This window comes from Odontesthes bonariensis, chromosome 6, assembly GCF_027942865.1.
Source record: "Odontesthes bonariensis isolate fOdoBon6 chromosome 6, fOdoBon6.hap1, whole genome shotgun sequence".
Taxonomy (NCBI): domain Eukaryota; kingdom Metazoa; phylum Chordata; class Actinopteri; order Atheriniformes; family Atherinopsidae; genus Odontesthes; species Odontesthes bonariensis.
The window spans coordinates 12276550-12297205 of record NC_134511.1 but is presented as its reverse complement, the minus strand read 5'-3'; the positions used below and the strand labels follow the sequence as shown (position 1 = coordinate 12297205).

General features: G+C 41.3%; 1 protein-coding gene across 1 annotated transcript; it reads right to left on the bottom strand.

Moving 5' to 3' along the window:
• Positions 1 to 728: 728 nt before the first annotated feature.
• prodhb (proline dehydrogenase (oxidase) 1b) lies at positions 729 to 18990 on the bottom strand. Its single transcript, XM_075467412.1, has 14 exons — positions 18558 to 18990; positions 17517 to 17725; positions 15827 to 15861; positions 15595 to 15738; positions 15351 to 15415; positions 15113 to 15229; positions 13535 to 13608; positions 13292 to 13373; positions 11791 to 11883; positions 11374 to 11520; positions 10593 to 10768; positions 4876 to 4974; positions 4687 to 4775; positions 729 to 3802 (listed from the first exon to the last, which is right to left on the bottom strand). The coding sequence occupies exons 1-14, from the start codon at positions 18921 to 18923 to the stop codon at positions 3612 to 3614; spliced, it is 1887 nt and encodes a 628-aa protein (XP_075323527.1). The 5' UTR covers positions 18924 to 18990; the 3' UTR covers positions 729 to 3611.
• Between the last annotated feature and the right edge of the window lie 1666 nt (positions 18991 to 20656).

Here is a 20656-nt window from a genome sequence, read left to right as displayed (position 1 = left end):
TGACAGGATGTCATGTAGCATTTTCTACATTTCTACACTGTGCTTTTCAGTCTGGCTGACAATGTTGAAAATATTTTGTGATTATGGTGCAATGTCAGGAAACACAGTCTACCATCTATTTGTGGAAGTCTCCTCCCTTTGCTTTGCCTCTATTTTCACCATATTCATTTGCACAGAGTAAATAAAGGACTAAACGTGTTGAATACACCCTGTGACTGGTGCTGAGTGTTAAAACTGTTCTGGATCTCAGCCTAAAATGTTGAGGTGAGACCATTAAGTTGTGGCAAAGATTTAGGTGTGGTTTAATAAAAATAAAATAAAAAAAATAAAAACATTGGGGTGATGAATGAAAGGAATATTTTGTGGCACTTTTTAGCCAACCCTGACCAAAATAATTTGGCAAACCCTCTGAGCTCTGATGGAGTGAAACAAAGCTTTAACATCATCTCTTTTCTGAGGATATGAATGCAGCTGCTGCACTGAGTGTAGATGAACAGTTTTCTTTTACCTCTCAGTTTGGTGTCAACAGATAAAATACATGATACTCTCAGGGGACTCAAAGCCACCATACTCCTTAAAGTCAATTCATGTATTTGGCACACAATCTCTGATTTGGGCTCAAGGGGCAGCAGGAATGAAACAATAAACCAATTCATCTATTGTGCTGCAGAAAAACAAAAACCTTTCAAAGTTTCTGTCAGGGTTTGTGAGGAGGGAGGACATGGATGCAGACTTAAAAAGGAAAACTGGATTTATTAAAGCAAAAACAAAGAACAAAAGGCGCAGCTGAGCCGGAATCAAAAACTTAAACTGTGGAATCAAAAAAACATAAACAGGACTATGACCAAAAACAAGACTAAGCATGGCATGGATAAATACTTAACAGAAAGTGGTGGCGTGGCGTGGCGTAACTGAGAGGGGAGACTGGAAACTAATTAGGGAGTGAGAGTGATTGGAGAGTGAGTGCAGCTGAGGGAAAAGACACAGGTGAAGTGAGTGAACTTAATTAACAGAGTGCAGGGAAACTAAGACATGACTAAACTAAACATGGACTAAGAACCAAAACGTGACCTAAAACATAATAACTAAAACATAAAACTTAAACAGAGTCCCATAGCGTGACAGTTTGGAATAATAATGCTCTGTGCTCAGCCCGTTGGAGCATTACATGCAACCATGCAAAGAAGAAAGTGCTGTTTCAGGACTGCATTTTGAAAATATCATCAGGTCCTCAGCAGGTTTTAAAATCAGGTAAATACAACCTCAACACGACATATTACACAGTGCCAGTATTTCTTTTCCAAAAACTAAGCCAAAATACAAAAGCAGTGCATTAAACACTGAGTATAGCCCATTTATCAGTAGCTTACAGAACAACCTTTGGCAGCAATATCTTTATCTTGACATCATTTCAATCAGGTTGAGGTCTCGACTTTGACAGGACCATTGCAACATTTTGATTTTTTTTCTTTTTCAGTCATTCTGAATCATGATCCTGCTCAATTACTGAATGACAGATGGCCTCCAGACCAGCAAACTACCAAAACTTCTGTCTTTAGCTCACACTTGATGACGCTCAATCCATCAAGTGCATATGATAAGCAGCATTAAGCTGCTACTTACCCTTTTAATTCCCATAGAAGGAACAAGTGTCAATTTAGTTTTTTATATGCTACGCTGATTTTTGGCTCAGTTTATGTTAAAAGAATAATTGGCATTTACTGACAGTGTAAGCTCACAAACACAACTGCTACCAAACTTTAAGATTTGATGAGGACCTGATGAGTTTCGATTCTGTCCTGAAAGGTAAAAACCTTAGAATCCAATGGACATACTGTCTTTTAGACATGACTGTAGCTGTAAAGGACCAGACTGGCATGCTATGCCATTAGAATAACAAGGGCACACCCAAACAAACTGTTCCAAGAAGCCAGAATGTGTAAAAAAAAAAAAACAACAAGAAGCACAAAGCAATCTGCATACTTTCCATTACAGATTTCGAATTCCAACGTCAGCATTATTTATGTAATGTTAGCCTGTACTGACTTTGTTACATCCCTGTCTGATTTAATGTGGGCAGAAGCGATGGTGATAATATGTTGGGCACATTCTGGTTTCGACAGGCTTAGAAATTGTGTTTAATATTTCACGCCATAATATGTCTTCTAAATCAACTGAAGTCGACCAGAAAAACTCCAGCCCACTAAAAGAAGGGGTTTGTTGACAAATGTATACCCAAAGGCACATTTAAATCAAAAGCCAGCTTGATTCTTAATTAAACCGAATGGAGCAGCAGTGACAGCTCCGTGGCGTTTTGCCTCAGTAAAACTCCACAGCCACTAAAGTTTCTTTTGAGTAATGATTAATGCATCCAATTTCTGTGATCTGTATTGAGTGTAGCATCATGGGTAATTAAATGATGGTCTACAGAGCACTGACTGCTCTCGTAAAATGAAGGCGATAATTTTCATGAAGCTTGGTTACTTCCTTGCTCAAATACTAATTACATATCAATAACTGAGCAAAATGTTTTTTTTTCTTGTGAAACCAAACATAACCCAAACAGTGCAAATAGCTCAGTGGAACAGTCAATACGCAGTCCTTTTTGGATAAATCCAAAAAAAAAGATAAGATGTAGGCTCTTGCTGCTTGTTCAGAACACATTTATGCATTGGGTGCTTTCACACATATGATACATGTAAAACCAACAAACACATTTACATCTGTGGTAATTAATCAAAAGACAATAAGAGCAAAAGACAGCCCTCTGTCGTATTACTGCTTTGCATATTATTTATGTAATGAAAAAAAACACGCCAGGCTGGCGGGCCCCTCAATTAAAAACAGATTTGCTCACTGCTCGTGCGAATTAAGGCTGTATTTTCACTTGTAACACCTCACTGACCAAGGATATAGCTTCTTCGAGTAAACACAATAAGGAAAGCCTCGCACTCTTAAAGGAAGAAAGATGCAGTGCGAGCTTCATACTTTCTCACTCATCCATAAACCGGCATTGTTTTAAACATGACAGCACACTCTCAAACACAAGGCTCCTCCAGGCAGTGTGGATGACTAAAAGTGAAAAACCAAACAGAAAAAAAACAATATAACAACAGCTAACCATATATAGAATCTTTCCTTTGCTACAATTTAAATCAACCCTCTTACTTTTCTTATTGTTTTCCCCTCTGCAAGACAAACGGGCTAATAATAAAGAAAGATGCCCAGCCCAGCCTCGTTGACATTTTGGGCAGTCCTTCAGGAGCAGTAAAGATGCCCACTTGATGGATACCAGAGCTCTATAGACAACGGGGCGACAAAAAATGAGCAATGCTTATGGACGCAATGGCGGACGAAAAAATAAATACAGAGCGGCACATGGATGGGGCTGAAGGTGGGTAACAATGATACAGTACAGAGTGAGAGAAACAATAGTGGGAAGACAGAAGAGAAGTGCGACATGCAGTCCATCGGGAAGAAAGCTCCAGCACACGTACAGAGAGGGAGAGAGGTGGAGCGGACAGCTGCTGCAGATGGGCTGGTTGATGGCTGCTGCTGAGAGAAAAAAAACACAAGCTGACACTCTCCACTCAGTGTCTTTGTCTGTGTTGTCAGTACGCTGGCCTGTAGAGAAGCTCCCCAGAGGCAAGTCTGCGTTTCAGCTCCTTCCACAGCAGGTTCCTCTCCTTTTGGGCCCCCTTCATGAAGCCTCGGTTCTCCTGCGCCCGCCGAGACAGGTAGGGCATCACCTCACTCACTGGGCCATAGGGGACATACTTGTAGACGGGGAAACCTGCCTGTCCTGAGGTTGAAGAGAGAAGGAAGTAGGGGCTTTGTAACAGGGCATCAATAAAGAACATTCTCTCCTTTTTTGTTTATGTGTTCGGTTGCTATTTCAGTGGCTACACTTTGCAGAAAACCTAACTTTTCCATATTTTTTTGATAATCTAATCAAAAAAGACAGCAGCTTTTGCGCCAGCATTTCAATTTGAAAAGCTGCCAGTCAGACACCCAATGATGCTGTTTTCAAAGGCCTTACTCTCCAGATAAATCTGATCTCATTTAATTCAGTTTCAGGCAGAACATCAAACCATGATGCAATAAAACAAAGTTGTGACAAGACCATCCTGGGCAACAGCAGATCTAAAAACTAAATATCAATAATAAAAAACTAAAAATGGCATTTTTGGTGCACAAAAAGAATAAAAAATCATAAAGATCTCGAGTCAGCTTTGTTGTCTTTGGATTAAAAGACTCTGACTGCTCTGTCTCTCTGGCAAGAAAGAAACAGGCGCGTGTCTGTTTGCATCAATACCGGTCAAGGCTATTTCAGCTTGAGCGCCACACTGAGAGACAACTGCCTGCCGCCACTGTGTCTGTCTTTAAGTGACAAAGTGGTGAGAGCTGACAGGGATGCTTCGTTAAGAGAACTGCTCAATACTGAGGTGTCTCAGTTCATATGTCAGATCACAGGTTGCAGACTGGCCTCAACATGTGCCCTGCTTGCAGTCCATGAAATCTTTTGGGTGCGTGTTTGTAACTGAGAGGTCTCATCAGACACAGCTGAGAGTTGTGCGGCTAACAGAGACTGGACTGCAACTGTCAAATCTTCCTCGTGGACAGGAGAGATTGATGCCTCGTCGTGGTGTAATTGTGTAGGAGGGCATGTTTGCTTGTTTTTCTCACCCAGTGGGAAGCTGATCTGATCGCACATGCCCAGCAGCTGTCCGAAGTACACCTTATTCTCCGTTGGTAAGAGATCGAGCTCGTTCATTCTGAATGAGCGAAACAGACGTTCGGTATCAACTTGGTTATGGGAATAAAATGTTGTACAAGACAATAAATTGTTACTGGCTTTCATCACAGAAACCTAACCTTCTCAAGGTGTGTTTCACTGTGTCCTCATTATGGGAGGCAACCATAACGTTGGCCTCTCTGTTGAGTGCAATCTCATCCAGCACATAGTCCAAGCACCTTACACAAGTACACACATACAGCATGTAACACACAGAAATATAGTGTCTTATAGAGGAAATTATTCATCATACAGGCCATACACAGTATGCCGCACAGATTTTGGGCTTCCATTTTTTTCTCATGAGCTAACAATTCTACTCTAAACTGTTCTGCACTGGGAGGACCTCTGCTCATTCTGCTTCCCTACAAGAATACAGCATACTCTGAATCTACTCCATGCCGCGCTGTGGCTCATTAGATTAACTCAGTTTGTCCTTTGTTGACGGTCAACTCAAAATCTTACAAAAGCCTAAACTTTGAGACTGGCCTTTCATCTTTCCGTGCACTCCATGAAGTGGCTTCTTGGAGCTTGCATTAATGTAACTTGATGTAGGGCTGAGCGATAAAACGATCTCCAGATTAGATCGCAATGAAATTCACACCGGTCTCGGTGATCAGCACAAGACATTTTCAGTCGATCCATCTATATGCTGCGTATACCTCAGCACACTCCGGTTCACTGGTTGGCAGTAATGCACCTCTAAGCTGGTTGCCAACTGCCCAGAAAACCCAAAAGAACAAAGGACTTGTGGTAAGTTCCCACGAGGAGGGAAACTGAGCAGAAACATAGGAATGAATGAGTGTTGCTGAAGAAAGCTACAAAAAGTGGGAGTGAGACTGAGACTGAACTCGTGCCATCTTCCCAAACTGATAAAGAAGTAGTTGATGAAAAGGGGCCAAACTATGTCAGTGATATATCAAGATCAAGATTGATCAATGGGTTAGGGTCAGGGTATATAATATTGTGATGATATTTTTTGCCATATCGCTCAGCCCTAATCCGATGTGTCTGAGAAGCTTGAAAAGACTAGCCTGGGTGCCAGCCGAACTTAGCCCCGCCCATAAAAGTTTTGGTCTGGAAGTTCGGTCTGCTCAGTTGGGAAATCATTATGCCCGACCAAGAATCGGTCGACCCAATCAGATTGCCAGGGCGGGCTTTATACGATGATGGACAGATGATCAACAGGGACATTATCGACTACGTCACTTAAGAGTGCTTGGTTTGACTTCGTTTGAAACAAACATGGCTGCCGCTGGAGAGCTAGGGTGTGTAGATTCTGCCATCGAGTCTATTCTACAGGATCTCCACGTTGCATTAGTTTTGAAAGACGAACAGAGGAACGCGATAAAGGCTTTTATCGATAGAAAAGATGTTTTTGCCGTCCTTCCTACAACAAGTGTGTGTTGCTTAATCTACGTCACATACTACGTTGCTCTGATTGGTTGTAGGTCTATCCAATTGAGCGAAAAGGCATTTTTTTCTCCTGGTTCGGTTGAAACACGCCCCATACTCAAATCTCTATTGAGCGGTATCAGACTCACATTCTGACTAGAATCGTGAGTATGACGTAGTCAGGCTAGGAAAAGACCAAACATACTGAGAAATAAAAATAAATAAGTCCCAGGCACTCAAAAAGTAGAAAAGGAAGAAGGTATAAATAAAAAGCCTTTATTGACTTTGGCTAATCATGATAAAATGCCAACATGTTTCAACCACCACCGTGGTCTTCATCAGGGCAAAGCAGAAGTCACAGACTGAACAACGGTAAAGACAATTAAACCCCACACCTGGATCAGGTGTATAATTAGTGTGCCACCAATAACAATTGGAAGAGTAAGGCGCACCTGTCATAGATGAGGGAGGGAGGGAGGGGGAGGGGGGGGGGGGGGGGGGGGGGCATAGATCACAATACAATAATAGTTGTATAAGTACCAGCATGACAAAAACAATAAACTCTTTAGATATACAAAATAGCAAATGGGCAGATAACATCAGAAAAACCTACAGACAAAATATCATAAAAAACATTTAAACTCGATATCTTCATTAAGGCCTGGATACCTAAGCGCATCTAACTGGTGGATCCAAAACGTCTCACGTTGGTTGAGCCTGCGGATCCGGTCGCCGCCTCTATCTAAGGGCCTAATGTGCTCCAAAGCCTCAATTTAACAAGGAGTCGTTCTTATTGTGCGCTTGTAGGAAATGTTGGGCCATCTGGTAGTCAGCATTAACAGTGCGTATCGCATATTTATGCTCAGCAAGTCGATCACGTAGGCGTCTTTTGGTGCGTCCTACATAGAACACACCTGGGCACGGACAGGACAGACGATAAATAACAAACGTGGTGTTACAATTTATAAAATCTTTTATTCTATATTCCTTATTGGTTTTAAAATCAGTAAATGCTTTTGAAGGAATAAGATGAGCACAATGAGGGCAATTATAACAACGGTAGACTCCCAACGGTCTCTTGAGCCAACTCTCCTTTTTAACAGGAGGAAGATGGGTGTGTACGAGTCTGTCGCGCAGTGTCGGAGCTCTTTTGTAAGAGACTAACGGGGGTTCAGGAAAGATCTGTTGCAGATCAGGGTCCGAGTTAATAATGGCCCAATTATTCCTGATGATCCGTGTAACCTGTTTGGCCTCTGAGCTGTATTGTGTAACAAAAAAGGGTCGAGATAGTTTATTTCTATTACGGCTCTTTTTAATCAGAGTGTCTGAGCGCTTCAGAGCCTGCGCTCTTAACCGGGCTTGCGCCACCGTATCAGGCTTGTAGGCTCTCTTCCTGAAGCGGTCAGTCATGTCATTGGCCTGTCTTTCAAACTCCGCCTCATCATTGCAGATGCGGCGTAAACGCTGGAACTGACCAAAAGGGATGTTATCAATAAGGTGCTGTGGGTGAAAGGAATCGGCTCTAAGAATGGTATTGCGAGATGTCTTTTTCCTAAAGATGGTGGTGTGCAGATTACCTTCTTGGTCAATAGAAATAGTGAGGTCTAAAAAATCAATTTTGTTTTGCGAGTACTCAAGGGACAGTTTAATATTAGGATTAATAGAATTAAGATATTGGTGAAATCCCTTAACTTGAGTCTCGGTGCCATTGAACACAAATAAAAGGTCATCAATAAAGCGACCATACCATGTTAAGCAATGATAGAAAGGATTGGTAGAGTTAAAGACATGAAGTTTTTCCCACAGTCCCAAAAATAAACACGCGTAGTTGGGTGAAAAGCAACAACCCATGGGAACACCTATTTTTTGTTTGTATAGCTCATCAGTAAACACAAAAACATTATTGTAAATAATAAACTCAGTAAGGTCCACAATAAAGTCTGAAGGTGGTCTAATGTCCTTTCTTTCAGCCAAAAAATGTTTTAATGCATGTAAACCCTCTTCATGGTCAATATTAGTATAAAGGGACTCAACATCCATAGTGATGAGATATTGAACATCCTATCTAGGCTTGGGAATGTGAGGTCTCAATATCTCATCACTATGGATGTTGAGTCCCTTTATACTAATATTGACCATGAAGAGGGTTTACATGCATTAAAACATTTTTTGGCTGAAAGAAAGGACATTAGACCACCTTCAGACTTTATTGTGGACCTTACTGAGTTTATTATTTACAATAATGTTTTTGTGTTTACTGATGAGCTATACAAACAAAAAATAGGTGTTCCCATGGGTTGTTGCTTTTCACCCAACTACGCGTGTTTATTTTTGGGACTGTGGGAAAAACTTCATGTCTTTAACTCTACCAATCCTTTCTATCATTGCTTAACATGGTATGGTCGCTTTATTGATGACCTTTTATTTGTGTTCAATGGCACCGAGACTCAAGTTAAGGGATTTCACCAATATCTTAATTCTATTAATCCTAATATTAAACTGTCCCTTGAGTACTCGCAAAACAAAATTGATTTTTTAGACCTCACTATTTCTATTGACCAAGAAGGTAATCTGCACACCACCATCTTTAGGAAAAAGACATCTCGCAATACCATTCTTAGAGCCGATTCCTTTCACCCACAGCACCTTATTGATAACATCCCTTTTGGTCAGTTCCAGCGTTTACGCCGCATCTGCAATGATGAGGCGGAGTTTGAAAGACAGGCCAATGACATGACTGACCGCTTCAGGAAGAGAGCCTACAAGCCTGATACGGTGGCGCAAGCCCGGTTAAGAGCGCAGGCTCTGAAGCGCTCAGACACTCTGATTAAAAAGAGCCGTAATAGAAATAAACTATCTCGACCCTTTTTTGTTACACAATACAGCTCAGAGGCCAAACAGGTTACACGGATCATCAGGAATAATTGGGCCATTATTAACTCGGACCCTGATCTGCAACAGATCTTTCCTGAACCCCCGTTAGTCTCTTACAAAAGAGCTCCGACACTGCGCGACAGACTCGTACACACCCATCTTCCTCCTGTTAAAAAGGAGAGTTGGCTCAAGAGACCGTTGGGAGTCTACCGTTGTTATAATTGCCCTCATTGTGCTCATCTTATTCCTTCAAAAGCATTTACTGATTTTAAAACCAATAAGGAATATAGAATAAAAGATTTTATAAATTGTAACACCACGTTTGTTATTTATCGTCTGTCCTGTCCGTGCCCAGGTGTGTTCTATGTAGGACGCACCAAAAGACGCCTACGTGATCGACTTGCTGAGCATAAATATGCGATACGCACTGTTAATGCTGACTACCAGATGGCCCAACATTTCCTACAAGCGCACAATAAGAACGACTCCTTGTTAAATTGAGGCTTTGGAGCACATTAGGCCCTTAGATAGAGGCGGCGACCGGATCCGCAGGCTCAACCAACGTGAGACGTTTTGGATCCACCAGTTAGATGCGCTTAGGTATCCAGGCCTTAATGAAGATATCGAGTTTAAATGTTTTTTATGATATTTTGTCTGTAGGTTTTTCTGATGTTATCTGCCCATTTGCTATTTTGTATATCTAAAGAGTTTATTGTTTTTGTCATGCTGGTACTTATACAACTATTATTGTATTGTGATCTATGCCTCCCCCCCCCCCCCCCCCCCCTCCCCCTCCCTCCCTCCCTCATCTATGACAGGTGCGCCTTACTCTTCCAATTGTTATTGGTGGCACACTAATTATACACCTGATCCAGGTGTGGGGTTTAATTGTCTTTACCGTTGTTCAGTCTGTGACTTCTGCTTTGCCCTGATGAAGACCACGGTGGTGGTTGAAACATGTTGGCATTTTATCATGATTAGCCAAAGTCAATAAAGGCTTTTTATTTATACCTTCTTCCTTTTCTACTTTTTGAGTGCCTGGGACTTATTTATTTTCATATCGTGGATTTCCCTACCCCAAGAGCACCACTTTGGACTGTTCGTGATACACCTGAGCGCCGGGTTGATTTCTCTCTTTTCGCATACTGAGAAATAACTTTGCATATCATGGGATGAATCATTTTTCTGTCGCTGTCTATCGCAGACCAGCCTCTAAAAGAAACGCAGTTGGGGTCCATCTCACTTTTAAACTTGAAAGCTGCCATCAAGGATTGTTGAAACATGATTACAACAGAAACGAGGAGCAGGCTGGTGTTTTTAACTTGAAAATGAACAATTAAAGAGGATAATAATGTTTCAACAATCCTTGATAGGGGCTTTCAAGTTTAGAATCATTTTTAGTGGTTGATTTGAAGATAGGTGGATCTAATCTGGTCACTGTCATCTAACAATAAGTTTTGCTAGATTCTTAAAAAATATGAGGAAATGAGAGCTTGACTACAATAAACTAAAAGGCCTTGGCTCCTACCTGTGGTACATCCAGTTGGTCACCTCATAGTCAGGGTTAATAGGGTCCTCATATCCGATCTCTCTGGCCCTCTCTCTTTCCTGATACATATACGCCCCGCGCACCAGCTTGGCAGCAAAATGCCAACCCTCACGTTTAGACAGTTCTACATCCATAGTTATACTGTCATAGGCCTCCTGCAGAGCAAAAAAGAAAGATCAAGCATTCATCAACAGACCACAATAAGATAGGAATTACAGAGCCGGAAGTTATGTAATACAGAATAGTACTGGTACATTATTCTTCCTAGCATGACCATTAGTGCCTTTAAGCAAACAATGATGAATCTGATGTGGGGACATTAGTAGGTTCACATATCATTTGCATAATCAGTTCAATGGATTTAGCTGGAATCCCTTTATAATTCTGTTGCTACATAAAGGAGTCAAATGGAAAAAAATAGCAACCCTCTCTTTTTGCCTCATCTCGGCGATGGCAGCATCAGTTACACATGTCAACAATTTGGGACAAATTAGAACCAATAAAATGACTTTATTTCATCTAACAGGAAGTATGTCCATTGTGCCATCTATTTTAGGAGCAAAACATATTTATTCAGCCTATGCACTTTTGATATTAAGGCCAATAATAAGTCTATCAATGTCAAAACAAGATGTTTATCACATGAGAGAATGTCTGCTTCTCATATGACATTCAGAAAAATAAAGCACTACATCTGATATATGTTGACAGTGTCAACGCCTGTTTCATTTGTTATCGCCTTTGTTGTTATCGTCCAGACCTTTAGGTAGCACTGGTAGGTGTTGAAAATAACAGGCTCCTCTCTGTTGTAGATTCTCTGCATCTCCAGAGTAAGTCTGCTGATAGCTGGCTGGAAATACGTTTGTTCTGCATCCACCATCAAGCGAACCCTGTTTTCCAAGGCATGCTGGGACATGAAAGTTTCCGTTAATTTGGCTGACGTCACCGTACATATTTCTTACACAGTTTCATTCAATGAAAAGAAAAATACTTTCTCATTATGGTGTATACGCGTATTGTACAAGCATTAAGAAAAAAGCAACTATTATGAATTAGAATCACGTTGTTATTAATCCAATACATGGCATTTGGTTAAGCTTGAAGTGCTTGCCCATTATAAATCAATAACAAATAAGACATGCACCCAGCCATCAGTCTGCAGTTGATTTGAGGTTACCTTTGCTAAGATGTCCAGGCGCTGTAGTATCCTCTGCATTTGTTTCTCCTCCTCTATCGTGAACCGCAGCATCAGAGGCTCCAGTTCACCTCGCTGTGGTAGCGACAAGGAGACAATGAACACAGAAATGTTACAAAGCATAAAGAACCCAAAATCACACAACATGAGAATGCAGAAGAGTGCTTCATACTTTTCCCACCCCTCAGATAAAAAGGTACACAGATCAGCCCCAGTATTAGAAACAGACATAGTTCCCTGAAGGGTTATCATGTGCTGCCTGGCACTGGAAGGTGCCATTATGGAGCCATTATGTCCTGAGGTTTTTGGGGTGGAGCCTCTATAACTCTGGCTTTTTCAAATTGGTGTCTTGGGTGTTCGGATGCCACCACTTAGACTCTAACACATTTCTGACAATTCTGTTTTTTTCGGTTGGTTGTACATTAGATTAATGTCTATATTTATACGAGGACTAAAGGCATCAATGATCAGTGTTTTTCACCTCACCTGGCAGTGGTTTTAATGTTGTGGCTGATTCTGTATGTATTACCCTGGCATCTTCTGAAACCAGCAGAGCAATTCACACTCGAAATATCAGCACTACAATTTCTAAAACAAAGAATCTACTTGAAACATGAATGTAACCGTAAAAAGATGAAGAAAAAAAATGAAAAAATAAGTTTATTGGCTCTTTAAAAAGTAACAAAATAAGATTTTTCTTCCACTTAAAGGGGAGTATTTCTCCCCTCTGTTGCCAAATGGTTGTGTCATGTCTATGGGTTTTTGTCATGTTTTTAGTTCCTGTTTAGTTTTTAGTTTTGTCATGTTTTAGTTTTCTCTCATGTCTTAGTTTTGTTAGTCTTCAAGTTCAGGTCTAGTATTAAGTTTTGCCATGTTTTCTAGTTTCTGTTGCCCTGCCATCACCTTCACTCACAACACCAAGTCAAGTCAAGTCCTTTGTTTTCATAGTCATAGTCATAGTCATGTTTTTTCATAGTCCTAGTCCTAGTTTTGTATTCCGGCTCAGCCGCTCCTTTTGTTGTATTTTTTGGATATCTGCATCCGTGTCCTTCTCCGTGCCACGCATCACCACCCAAAGTGACAGGTTGCTCAGAGTCAATTGTCTAATTGTTGAGTGTCTTTTAAATGCCTCAGAATGACTTTTTGTTGTGGACTGGCGCCAAATGAACAAAACCGAATTGAACTGAAGTGGTTATAGAGCTAAGTTTTTGTTCATATCTAAAAAAAAAAGGGGCAGTTGCTTCTGAAATGGCCTTGCAATGACTGTATCAGAAAACTCACCTGTTCACTTTATCAGCTCAAATGATGTGCCGCAGATACTTAGAACATCCTGCCTGATGTAAACTGTACACTCGCTCATTTTCAAATGCCACAAAGTGAAACATTCTCCTCAGCGGGTCAAATATCCTGAGTTTAACCATTCTACTGTGTCAGTTGAGTGAATTTTATTTGATGGATTGTATTGGTGGACTATGTTACTGACCTCTACATTTGGAACAACAAGCAGATTGGATATCTTTGCTCTGTCATCTATTAGGCTGTTCCAGTCAAGCACGTCGATGTATCTGTTGGGAAATACAAAGAATACAAAAAGAATACAGTTGAGACTAAAACATTCCTAGAGTGTTGGTTAGTTTGTTATTCTATTTCTACTTTCTTATCTATCTTCCCAATATACCCAAAGACTTATTTTAGATTGATATTGGTAGCGAGGGTTCTTGCTTACCCTGAAGATTCTGCTTTCTCTTCAGTAAACCAGCCATAGAAGTCACCTTTTGCTCCCAGTTTGGTCAAAAATTCCTGTAACGATATGAAGATCATTAGATTACTGTGATTAGATTTACTTTCAAAGGCAAGACTTATTAACTTGTGACATTAAAATGTTCTCAATGCCTTTATGTACAGGTCTTATAAAAGCATTTCCCCATTATCAATGAAAACACCCCCCATATACGGGAAATAATCTGCTTCAGACTTCTACTTCTACTTCACACAAACCTGAACGGAACGGTAAAACGATTTAAAAAAATAAAAATAAGGTCATTGGCTCTTTAGAAAGTAACAAAGTAAGATTTCTTTCCACCTGCAACTTCCTAAGCCCCCTGCTCTGAAAGAGCAATTCCACACTCCCCATTCTAGTTTGAAGGACTGATCGGGAAACTACTTGAAGAAGAGAGGAAGCAGACCGCTTATCTCGATTTAAACTATACAACTGTTGCTGCTGTTTCTTCTCAGCTGGATATTGTCACTGCTAAGATGCACTGCAAGGAAAGCTGAGATGACTTACTTTCTTTCTTTCTTTCTTTTTTTTTTTAGCAAATCCAGCTTCAGATGCCATTCCTAATATTAGTGCTAAATATAGCATCAGAAGTAGTGCATGAATACAATGAGCACAAAACAACACAAGCTGCCCAATTAGAAGACAGAAAGAAAAAAAAAACTACTTATCAGCAGACATGGCTACTACGTGTCTCCTGTGTGGGGACTCAATAGGCCTCTTCAAAGTTTTGTTATAGGCACATTATGAATAGGGGTCTTAAAGATAATAAGAAGCATAATGACAGTGGGAATTTACTTCCAGACTTTGCCAGTTTACACAGTTGATATGTTCCATCTTCACTGTGCAACAGCTCATTAATGTCATTTTATGTCTTGTTGGATTTCTGCAACCAATATTGAGAATTCCATCAGTTAGCCTCATTAAAGTGATTGAGGTGAAATACACAGAGTCTATTAATGCTTAATGCCATAGAGAGACAAGACTGACTTGACTGAATCCTGCCGCCTGACACATCTGACATCATTCTGCATTTTAACAGCAGCAGCTCCACATCTATTCGTATATCCATCCAGCTTTTCCTCTGTGCTCAAGAGAGTGGGAGATGTGATGATGAGACAAATCTGATGAAATACCGAGAAGAATTTGATTTGTGATTTGAGTCAGCTTCCATCTTTTTCAGCAGAGAGTTTTGTATAGAATAATTATGGCACACTCACTCTGATGGATATATTTTTTACAATTCCAGCTCCAATTCAATACCTCACTGCTTAGGTCGGCAATTTCGCCCGTCTCAAACACATCTGCACGGATAGGTCAGACTTTCAGGTGCACACGTTCCCCCATTCGGCTTGTTTTTAGAGACCCCAAATTTTGCTGAAGGAGCAGCATACGGCTTTCACAGGTCCCTGAACTGGACCTCATTTGCATGTTTGACGATAGTCCCATGCTGTGTATGAAATGTTTGGTGACGACACGCGTCATAGTATCGCCACAACAAATGTGGAGGAGTAAAGCAGTCAGTACCTGCAGTTGTGTCAGGTCCAGTCTCTGCTCTAAGGTCTCCGGGCCATCTTTCCCCTGCTGTGATGCCAGAAATGTGAAAAACCGCTGCCATTTCATCAGGATCTCTGAGAACTCAAGCTTTTAGAGAAAAAAAAAAGGTAAAAAGAGGCAGGATCTTGGTCCAGGCCATCCCTCCTGCTAGAGTATGTGCTAGATTGTCACGCCGAGCTTTTAGTCACCCCCCAGAGCCAGAGCCTACCAGAAACTGGGGTCGTCCTAGTGCAGTCATTTTGATGGCAGAAAAACCCTCCACTGAACTCCCACCTGTATGTGAGACATTAGTTGACAATGGATGATTAAATGGGCAATTATATCAAAAACGGATAAATATTTCTAAAAGCAACAGCAACTTCATGATCTAACATAGAGCTATTCAAGAAAAAGTACAAAAACAGATATAATGTCAAGTTTTGTTCGCGATCACTTGGTTTCTGTTTACCCACCGGATGCTTTAATGCATTTTATAAAGGTCTCCATATGCTGGTCACATTGGATCTCATCGGTGTTGCGGTACGAGCGTGCTCTGTGCACTCCCCCCCGACTGTCATCGAACAGTTCGTGTGCTTCCTCTTCTTTGTGGTCCCCGCCTGGGGACAAAAACAAATTTGCATGCTTATTACTCCTAATTGCATCATACGCTGTGTCCATAAATGAGAACAAAACAAGGCAGCTTACCTACGCTCTCGTTCCCCGCAGCAGACACACGTGAACTGAAATAGAAGTACAAGAGAAAACTGTTGATTTGCTCTGTTTGGGGGAAATATTCCAAAAAGAAAGTTGCATCATCAGAGTTCAGTTTGGGAACAAGCACGTTTTCTGTGAACATTCTGGCGCTGTGCCAGAGACTGACATTGTGTTTAGTGACCCCGTATAGTATCTGCTGCACGGCCCCGCTTTCTGCTGCTGACACTATAGAGACCTGAAACATCACTCCAAACTTGACCTATTCCCCCCTCATCATAAGGCACCACGGAGCTCACGTTTCCAAACAGATGACTTAACAGTGAGCAAGATTGATGTCAGAGGTTCAGCATAAAAATGATCTTCTTCAACATTGCTTATGACAGAGATTTGCAGAGATTTGAATCATACTGCAATGCAATCCATCTGACACTCAGGGCAACTGTGCTCTTTCAGACATATTTTAAGTCCTTTAAGAAACTCGCTTTGTAGTTTACTGTTTTATTACATTCAGTTTTGGTTTTACTTTAGAGTAAATATCTAATCAGAAGATTGAAATCAGAAACCTAATTTATGTTGTGCATTTCTAACACATCTGACGGATTATTGGGATACCCGCTCTCAACGTTAATCCGGAATTTGTCTCGGTTCCTTATACTTTTGCTCTGCTTGAAGGAACTGTCTATTGTTTTCTGATGCTATTTTGATGAATCACAGGTGAGCTTGTCAAACCCTTCTGTCTCGGATCAAGCCGGTTTAATGCACACTGTCCTCCAGCCGTGCAATTTTGAAGGCGGTATGCTAGGGAAACAATCCTTTTCTGGCACCTCTTTCGATGTTTCCTGGCAGGCATCCTCAAGACAAAGTACATCAAAGCTGCAGCGTGACATCTTGTTACTAGTGAATATATATGTTACAGTACAACAGGGATCATGGTAAAAGGTCTGCCCGGGAGCCTTACTAGCTTAAAGAAAGTGATAACATAATAAAATATAACAGAGGACATTCTGGTTGGCAAAAGCTGACAGCGTAGTCAGCTGTCACTCAACATCAACCTAAAATTAAACCGCCTAAAAGCATGGTTGTGTACTCACTGCATCTGACCTTATCAAAACTAGAGATAATGTGTGGATTATAAATTCTCAATTTGCTTATGCTAAATAGATCTGACGATGTCTTTGTTTTACTTCTAAGAAATGCTCATGTTAATATTCCCTCTCTTTCACTTACTCGACTGTGAAGCAACTCCCAAATGGGCCAAAATGTCTTAAATTTCTTTTGGACCATAAGATGTCCTAATTACTCGAAAATGCATGAACGCCCAGAGCTGCAAGCAGAGTGACATTGCTGCTGCCGCCGCCTGCAGAGACTGTTTGCATAAGGTTTGTGTCGTCATCCAAGTTCACATCAGAGAACGGATCAGATAGCTACTGCCTCGCGCGGGCCCATGTGACAGGATGCCTAACAAGTGAGAATATCGCTCCAGTCAGCCAGTCCAGGGGGAGGAGCCACAAATGTGGCAAAAAAATCCTGCTCATCAAGCAAATATCTGTTATCTGTTTGAGACAATTAGAGAAAATTATACAGGATTTAACTTATCTGTGATGGTTAACAGTTGAAAAATACATTTTAAACACTGAGCAAACATCTATTATCTATCATGGCTGTACTGACACTTTCACACCTGATCTTTTTCTGCTCCGTTTCCTTCTGGCTGATGTCTTCCTCGACACTGTAGTCCAGAACGGAGCCGACGCCAAAAGCCTGGTTCTTCTGGATCAGCGGCTTGATGGCCCGCTGGTCCTCACCGGCAACAAACTGGCCATAGAAGGTCATCTTCATGACCTGCTCAAAGACTTTCTGACCCAGGATCTTCTTTCCTAGATCCATTATCTGAGCAGATAGGAGGATAGCATAACCAGTTTATGAGATTCCACGAGTATATTAGGAGCCTGTAATTCCTCAATAATAGCCTCTTTTTGTACTGGATCTACAAAAACTCATAACATCCAATGAAAGACGGGCTTACGCCTTGCGATGTTTTGATTTCACCCAAACTGTAATTTGATTTCTAAGACTAAAACAAGTACAAAAAAAAGAGCAATTCAAACAACAGTGATAGTGCTTTCACAGTTACAGCCATCTTTGATTATTATTATTAGTGAGGTGTTGTGTAGAAGGAATAATGTCTCCATCTAGTCTATCTCGCACCCCTGTGCACACATAGGCGTAAAGACATAATCTTCTCATGAATGGAAAGTAGGATTTGCACCTTATCCATTTAAGGTTTACTGAATGCTGATCCATACAACAATTACATCTGCCTGCTCTTATGCAAAGCAGACAGCGGAGAGGCTGACTTGCAAGGTTGATAAACAGGTTGTAATTTGATATGTTAGGACAATGGACTCGTAGCATAACCTATAAATGACATATTACATTTAGTTTGCAGTCAGCTCGAAGATTAGAGTGTGCTGTAGTATATCGATGTTTCCTTTACCTTGAATATAGCTATGGCTGTCAAAAATGGACTATCTGTGCATAAATACAGGGCTGTCAAAGTTAAGAGCTATGTTACACATTACTGTAGGCCGATAAATTGCCACACAACTTCATTGGCCTTATAATGTTACTCAATATAAAACTGATTCAGCTGAATTAAAAGTCACACAAACAGAATTGACGCTTTATCCTTCAGCTGCACTGGGAGCTGGATCATCATTACCTCTATATTCTTATCGACCAGGAAGTCATAGGAACAAAGTTTGAAAACCACCAAACTTCTGAGGAGCTCGAATGAGTCTTTGCTCCTATAAGCCTCCCGTGTGAGCTCAAAGTCTACAGAGATTGGACTGGCGACAGAGGTGGTTTGTCCGTGCCCCCCTGCCCCTCCATACTGGCCCTCAGTGTGTGGCCGCTGCGAGGCGCTCGTAGCGCCGCCGCGGCTCCTGTCACAGTCCGCCTGCCCCGACCGGGCGGAGGAGGTGGAGGAGGTGACGGAGGAGCGGAGTCTTCGGTTGGAGAGTAACCGCTTCAAGTGAGCGTCCGCATTTACCCACGGCAGGGCTGACGCGGTTTTACCACAAAACATCAGGCAACGATGATGTCCAAGCAAGTGGTACTGCTAGCAAAGCGCGTTATTAGCTTCGTGCGCGCGGCAGAGTAAATAAACAGGAGGTCAAACTGTCAGAATAAGGGCATCACCTGGTTGGCGGAGAGCCTGTGACGCAATCCCTCGCTCCCAAACTTGTGCATGTGATGCGTAGATCACCAGCTTTGGCAGTGTTTTGCGTGGTTTTTTTTTTTTTTTTTTTTTTTAAATTGCCTTGGTACGCACATTGTTGCTCGTTTGACCTTCTCTCTGAGAGATGTCATTTTCAAGTCAAGTCAACTTTATTGTCAATGCTGCCATATGTGCAGGACATTCACAGAATTTAAACAGTGTTTCCTCTTATCCCTGGTGCAAAACAGCAATAAAAATGAAGTAAAATATAATATATAAACAAAGTAGGAGGTAAAAAAAAGAAAAAATGTATAAAAATATATTAAGATATAAAATATATATATATATACAAGCTAAAAGATATATAAGATATATAATATTTTGAGAGCAGCATTTTGCTTACCGTCATGGAAAAGCCTGCACCCAGTGTTATGTGTACATATCAGGAGGCAAATGATTCAGTAATCCAGCAGGGCTCTAAATAACGCTGGTGTGATGTCTGCCTTTGCAATGCAGCCTCTGTCACGGTTTATTTGAGCAAAACTTTGTTCTATTATTCATCCAGTACTGCTTCTTTTAGGCCCACTTTAATTATGTAAATCCCTTGTAGACCACTGATTATTTTAGACAGTAATTGAAAATGTGTTTCAAGGAAACACACCTTGCTTACGTAGGGGAGTATTACACTGGAGAAGAACTGAGTGAAAACCCGTCTCTCTTTTGGCATCATTTGCAAGTCAAATAATCCCATGCTTGAATAATGGCATAGCAAGTGCGGGACTCTTCTTTCCATGCATAGCAGTGGCGATGAATTACCCAACTGAATGGCCTAATTTGTTTCTAGATCATAAATGATATCCACAACATCCGAAACCATCAGTATAACTTAGCAGTTCTCTAACGTGGAGGAATGCATGAAGAAAGAGCAAAAAGCTTGCAAAGAGAAAGTGAATCCTTTCAGTTTTCTGTTTTGAAACGTTGTTTCTTCATCGTGAGGAAACAAGAGGCGCCAGGAGTATGAAATGTGCAACCATTTATTTTTAAAAATTGCTGGAAAGTAGTGAAGTACATGCAGTCAATTACTGTACCAAAATACAACTCGAGGTAGGCCTACTGCTGCTTTATGATTCCACTCCACTGCATGCAGAGGAAAATATTTCTACCACAGCACATTTGTTAGACTTTTTTTTTAATGAATAGTTAATTAAAGGTTTACGATTTTACGCTGAGCTGGTATGACAAGGTTAAAACCCACAAATAAACATTGTCATTGATTAGGTGAGTGGTTTCAGACCTAGGGCAGCTGTGGATCAGTGGTTAGAGTCGGTTGTCCAATAACCAGAAGGTTGGCGGTTCGATTCCCACTCTCGCTTGGTGGAACTGATAGCTGGAGGGGTGTCAGTCCCCCTCCTTGTCACAGCTGAGGTGCCCTTGAGCAAGGCACCGTACCCCCATGCTCCCCAGGCGCCTTCATGGCTGCCCACCTCTCCAGGCTGGTATCTGTCTCTGAGTGTGTGACCCTGTGTGTGTGTCAACAGGTGCCAACCTGGATGGGTTAAAAGCAGAGGACCAATCTACCTTCGGGTATCAATAAAGTCAAC